Genomic DNA, 5541 nt, shown 5'->3' with positions numbered 1-5541 from the left:
CCCACCTCTGGCTTTACCTTTGGGACTCTTGAGTGTGGGAGAGTTCCTTAATCCCTCAGGTGGCAGAGGTAGGCAAAGGACAGGGAAAAAGAAGCATGTGTGAGTAACTTCTTTTACCCCAATCCTCGGAGAGACCCTAGAAAATGTTTAACGCAAAGTTTCCGACATGTTAAACCACCAGCCCCTGTTTCTGCCCTTGCGCCAAACCTAGGTCAGGAGGGCATCGGAGGTGCCAAATTAGGAAGAAAGTTGCACCAGAGACCTGAGAGGACAGGAATCTCAACTAATGTTATCCCCTTCCTTAAAAGGCACGCTCCCCCACAATTATAAAGTCCTTTTTATTAGTCAAAATCACAGTCACCTTGATTAAAAGGATGGAACACGCCATCCTCAGCAGAAAATGATACAGTTTATAGAAAACCTCCCCACCCACCCCCATACAGTCCCAATTAAAAACTAGAAAAAAATCTTCCCTCCTTCCCTACGATGTCATGGTAGGCTGGCTCCTCCAGTGGCACTGTAGCTCCAGAGTGGGCCAGCTCACCACAGCACCCTCCACTTCACCTTGGGGAGAGGAGGGATGCTGGTGGTCAAGGAGGTTAAAACATTAGTTCCAGTAATACCAGTTCCCAAACATGCATCTCCTTCCTGTCCCCCATGGGACCATGGAGAATAGGGGACAGATAGGAGCCCAGCTAGAAGGAGCAATTTGAGGAGGTTAGGAGAAGTCCAACATACCTCCTCCCTTTTCCTTCTCAAAAAATAAAAAGGAAAGAAAAAGGCAGTTTTGGGTCTTTATCACACCAAAAATGGTTCCCCTCAGACCTGAGAAAAAGACCAAGAAGTCCAGTCTGGGGCGGAGATACTGGGAAACTCAGAGCTCATCTAACCTTGCGCCGCCATTAATTTCACCTTCATGGTGATGGCTAAGCTAGGCCCCTTTTCTTGGCCACCTGCACTGTCCAGAACTGGAGATGGAGAAATACAGAGCGAGGAGATCAGGGGAGCACCCCAGACACAGGGGTTCCCCCCCCAAGGTTCCCTCAATCCTCGGGTGGGATGCGCAGGGCAGAATACACCATCACCTGACTGTCCTCCTGCCGTCGGCCTGCAGAGGGGAAGGGAGGTGAGTCTTGGGCAGGGTGGAAGCAGAGCACTGACACATGGAAAGTCCTGGGTAACAAAGGGGTCCCCAGATGGTGGGGATAAGTGCAGACTCAAACCCACCAGTCACTGACTGGCTGACCCCAGGCTGCTCCTGGTAAAGCCTAAAGGTCACCAATGGACAAAGAAAAACCCTGAAGGTGGTGGGACAGACCGACGAGAAGGAGACAGAGTGGTGAACGGTGGGCCGGGGCTGGGGCTGGGCTCAGTCATGGGCAGTGGGCAGACAGGTGGGATCTGTCAGGTGATCGGTCCAGGTAGTCAGTCCTTACACGAGAAGCTGCGCTGGATACTTCGGAGGGACCCTCCAGCTGTAATAAAGGCCCAGAGCCCCATGGAAACCGTGACTGCATAGATGGGCAGCAGGCTGGCCTCGTACCATGGGTTCAGGAATGTCTGGGGATGGGAGTAAGAGTAGAAAAAAGGTTAGATTCTTCCTCTGCCTAATCCCCATGTACTCTTTGTGCCTTTGACCCAAACCTTGCCCAGACATCTCACTCAAGTCCCCCAGGCCTTCCCTTCAGCACTAACATCTTGTGGTTAAGGAGACTTCTGATTTTCAGCTTCCTCCGCTCCTGCTCACCTCAGGCCATCTGCATTACAGCTTGACCCATCCATGCAAACTCCTCCCCAGGGCATCCCAGGGAAGGTTACTTCATTGGTGCTGAAGTGAGGGACCTCTGAAGACTTGCCTTTCTGCCTTCTCCCAAGATAAGTTTTTAAATGTTCAGAAGTGAAGATACGGTTCCCTTCCATACAACCCACCATTCGATTTTTCTCTGACTTAGGCCCCTGTCCCTGACTTACCAGTCCTGACGTCAGTAGGTGACTCCCAACCACCAGGCCCAAAGTCCAGTACCGTCGCCTCTCACAGGCATCAAAGAACACAACTCCCCAGAAGGTATGAAGCAGGATGATGGCTGCTGTCAGGAAAGCTGCAGGGAGCGAGAGGGGGAGGGGGTACATCCTTCACCTTCTCCCAGCCTCCTGAGATGCTGAGCCGCCGAAGTCTCCCCCGGGAGGGCCAATACATGAGGTCAGGGCCAGGAGGGGTGGGGCATGAAGTCAAGAGAAAAAGTGGGTCTTACCTGATGTCAAGAAGTAATAGGGTGAATCTCCATGGATCCCAACCACACCTGGCCCCAGTGCATCGGCCAAAATATTGATAACAGAGAAGACACCACTGATGATACCGAAAGAAAGACCAGAAACTGGGGGGAGGGAGGGGCTCATCAATGTCAGAAATCAGTAGAGCCTGCTTACCAGTGATCCCGCCCCGTTTCCAGGCACAAGCCCCCACACCTGCTCTCCCTCCAGACCACCTCTCCTTGGAAGTCAGACATGAAGGAAACACGTAGCCACTTAGAACATGTGGGCGCTTAGAGACTTCCCAGAGAGAGGAAGGTGTCCACTGCCCTCCTCCAGCCCATCTCCCTTGGCTCACCATAGGCCATCTGGCGGATGGAGATGGGTGATCTTCCGTCCTCACTCAGCGACGCTAACCCCTCATCTGCCTTCCTGGGGTGGGGCGGGGCGGGGCGGGGGACACGTGAGGGAAGGCAGGAGGCTCTTTCCCGCTAATATCCTCCCTTCGTGCCTCTCCTTCCAAACCACCACCGGGGGCTGCCCCACTTCCCAAGGTGCAATCCTCTGCCCTCCTCCCCTCCAGACCATCCATCTTCTTACTTAAGCAGCTTGTAGTAGGCAAAGCGGAACATCTCCTGTAGAAGGACAGAGACCGCAGCACCAAAAATCAGGAGGCCATACTGGAGCCGGGCATCTGACGGGTCGGTCACATGGACCAAGATGAACCAGACCACAGAGGCCAGGAGCAGAGAGACCAGCCAGAAAAACGCCCTGAGGAAAAACGGGGGCCATTAGACAGGCAAAGGGGAGAGGCAGCCCGAGAAATCAAGGAGGGGAACCAACCAAGGCTGCAATGTGGAAAGTGGAAGTTAGACTTCCGGATGGTCAGGGAGACAGGGAGCAGATAAGATAGGTGTCTCCGCCAAGGGAGTCTCAGGGTCCCGGACTCAGGGGATGGGGGAGAAATGGACTCGAGAGCCTTCAGACCAATGAGAGTGGGAGTGTATGCGCACAGTAGGGCGAGGTATCCATGCCCGGATCCTCGCTTAGGGCCGCCCGAAGTCCCACAGCCCCTCCCAAGCCCTGGCCGCGGCCGCCTCTGACGTCGCCGGAAGAAGTGTAGAAGGAATCTGTGCGATCCCTGGAAGGCGGAAACCAGCTACGGGAAGGGGCAATCGCCCAAACCCCCGACTCAGCCCTTCCCGATCTTCACCTCCGACTTGCCTCCCCCAACTCCGGCTCCCGGGGTAACCCCACTTCCTCCAGCCCCTTCCCGATCTCTCTCCTGGGGGCCCTCCCGAGTCTCCCCGATCCCTACTCACCCTGCGACCAGGATGATGACACGAAGCGGGTCCCCAGCCACAGTGATCAAGAAGAGCGCAAAGGCCGGGCCGAAAGCGACAAAAGTGCACCCGAAAAACACTGCGGCCCCCATTGCTGGTCAGCTGGGGGCGGGGTGGAGGCCTGGCCAAGAGAGGCAAATGGGAGGAGCACGCCCGCCAGAGAGTCCGCGTGGGGTGGCGACGCGACCCCGTAAGGGGCGCGGTGCAATGTCACCCCCGGGCCCCGGGGAAGGGGAAGGGGGGGCACCGAAACCCCAAATACAAGTCCGCGCGACTTCCTCTACGGAAGCCGAGGAGGGGACAAACCCCTGCCGCAGCCCCTTGGCCACCTCCCATCTACTCCCCGCCCCGCCCCCCGGCCAATGGAAAATCGGAGGGGGCGTGGCGGGGGCGGGATGCAGGGCCTGCTGGGAGTTGTAGTCCTCCCGCCCTTTTAAACCCTCAACTTCGGTGCTGGGCGTGGCTCAGACCACAAAGGCAATTGGCCGAGACTGGGCCTGGGCGGGGCATGGGTTGAAGAGTTGGATTGTGCCTTGGCTGCGATTTCCTTTAGTTATTTTGTGGGAAAGGCTGGTAGCAATCCTACCTCGGCTTGAAGAGCTGCAGAGGGGGAAGATCCTGTAGGAACCTCAGGGACAAATACGAAGAAAGCACAGGATAGAAGTTGCGAGGAGATAGGCACGGGTATTGTTCTGACTTGAATGAGAGGAAATGGGCTAGAGCTACTGCCTAAGGATGAAGGTTAGACTTAAAAGCAGGAGCTCTTCCAACAGGCCAGTATAGGAAACATGCGTGTAGTATATCGCCAGTGAAGCCTTCATCGGTAATGACAAGAGAAATAGAGAGAGGGAAAGGGAGCTTGGAGAGCAATATTAAGGAGGTCAGAAGGGATTCACAGTTAAAATTGTAAAAAGCAATTAGAGCGAAGGGGTTGAAGGAAAGTTACTTCCTCCCCACCCCCCATCCCAGTCACTCAGTTCCTTTGATGTCATATTTCCTCTTTTTCCTGAAATGAACCTTGGCAGTGTCTTTTTCTCAGGCTGGGGGACAGGGCGGGGGTTACACATTAGAGCGAAAGAAAGAGTAAGAGAGGAGGGTGTTAGACCCTCATTTGGATGGGTGGCGATAGTCCTTAGTGAGGATGTTGAGGCAAAAGTACCAGGAGGTTGTTCAAGGAGAACCAGGCTTCCTTTCCTTCCTGGAAGTGATTTATGTTTTAATGCATATATATCCACATAAGTGTTTTCACATTTTTCTTTTTTTCAGGAAATTCTGGAAAGGAGCGGAAGGAATAGATTGTAAGGATTTACATGGAAAGTCATGAAGCAAATCCTCTCCCAATAAGGCTGAGAGGGAGGGGCCACCCTGGCCAGTGCTCAAAATTCCAGTGTGTCTTGCATCTGAGTCCACCAGGCCAAGTCAGGTTAGACTTAAAAGCAGGAGCTCTTCCAACAAGATGTGGGGATAAGACAACTCTTCCTCTATCTCCTTTGAACCGGCACCACAGCATCTCCTAGGAGAGGAGAGCAGGTGCCAAATCTATCTTGTTCATGTGTGGTTCCACAGAAACTTGCAAGTGCCTGGCTCATAGTAGATATTGAAAAACATGTATTAATGCCCCTAAAAAAGCACACACACACACACTGTATTTTTTTTAATGTATTTTATTGATTTTTTACAGAGAGGAAGAGAGAGGGATAGAGAGTTAGAAACATCGATGAGAGAGAAACATTGATCAGCTGCCTCCTGCACACCCCGTACTGGGGATTGAGCCTGTAACCAAGGTACATGCCCTTGACCGGAATCAATCCTGGGACCCTTCAGTCCGCAGGCCAACGCTCTATCCACTGAGCCAAACCGGTTAGGACAACACACTGTATTTTTTTTTTTTCTTATTCTTTTGCCTGTGAACCTGGATTGCCTATCCGACTCAGCCTAGCACTTTGTG

General features: G+C 53.4%; 1 protein-coding gene across 1 annotated transcript; it reads right to left on the bottom strand.

The window, feature by feature from the left end:
• Positions 1 to 319: 319 nt before the first annotated feature.
• APH1A (aph-1 homolog A, gamma-secretase subunit) lies at positions 320 to 3893 on the bottom strand. The gene is made up of 7 exons (XM_070396803.1): positions 3573 to 3893; positions 2851 to 3021; positions 2609 to 2682; positions 2253 to 2375; positions 1972 to 2099; positions 1437 to 1560; positions 320 to 1108 (listed from the first exon to the last, which is right to left on the bottom strand). The coding sequence occupies exons 1-7, from the start codon at positions 3683 to 3685 to the stop codon at positions 1044 to 1046; spliced, it is 798 nt and encodes a 265-aa protein (XP_070252904.1). The 5' UTR covers positions 3686 to 3893; the 3' UTR covers positions 320 to 1043.
• Between the last annotated feature and the right edge of the window lie 1648 nt (positions 3894 to 5541).

Source organism: Myotis yumanensis, unplaced genomic scaffold (genome assembly GCF_028538775.1).
Source record: "Myotis yumanensis isolate MYYU_CA2020_CCGP unplaced genomic scaffold, mMyoYum1.0.hap1 SCAF_17, whole genome shotgun sequence".
In the NCBI taxonomy this organism is placed as follows: Eukaryota; Metazoa; Chordata; class Mammalia; order Chiroptera; family Vespertilionidae; genus Myotis; species Myotis yumanensis.
Note: the sequence above shows the minus strand (reverse complement) of the source record. Positions and strands in the feature narration are given on the sequence as shown.

What these genes read in the sequence shown, in the direction of transcription:
- APH1A (XM_070396803.1), bottom strand. Translation starts at nt 3,685, where the DNA reads ATGGGGGCCGCAGTGTTTTTCGGGTGCACTTTTGTCGCTTTCGGCCCG. An exon ending in GCCTACTACAAGCTGCTTAA is followed by an intron (nt 2,683 to 2,850) that starts GTAAGAAGATGG and finishes GCCCCACCCCAG; the next exon opens with GAAGGCAGATGAGGGGTTAG. An exon ending in CTATTACTTCTTGACATCAG is followed by an intron (nt 2,100 to 2,252) that starts GTAAGACCCACT and finishes CGCTCCCTGCAG; the next exon opens with CTTTCCTGACAGCAGCCATC.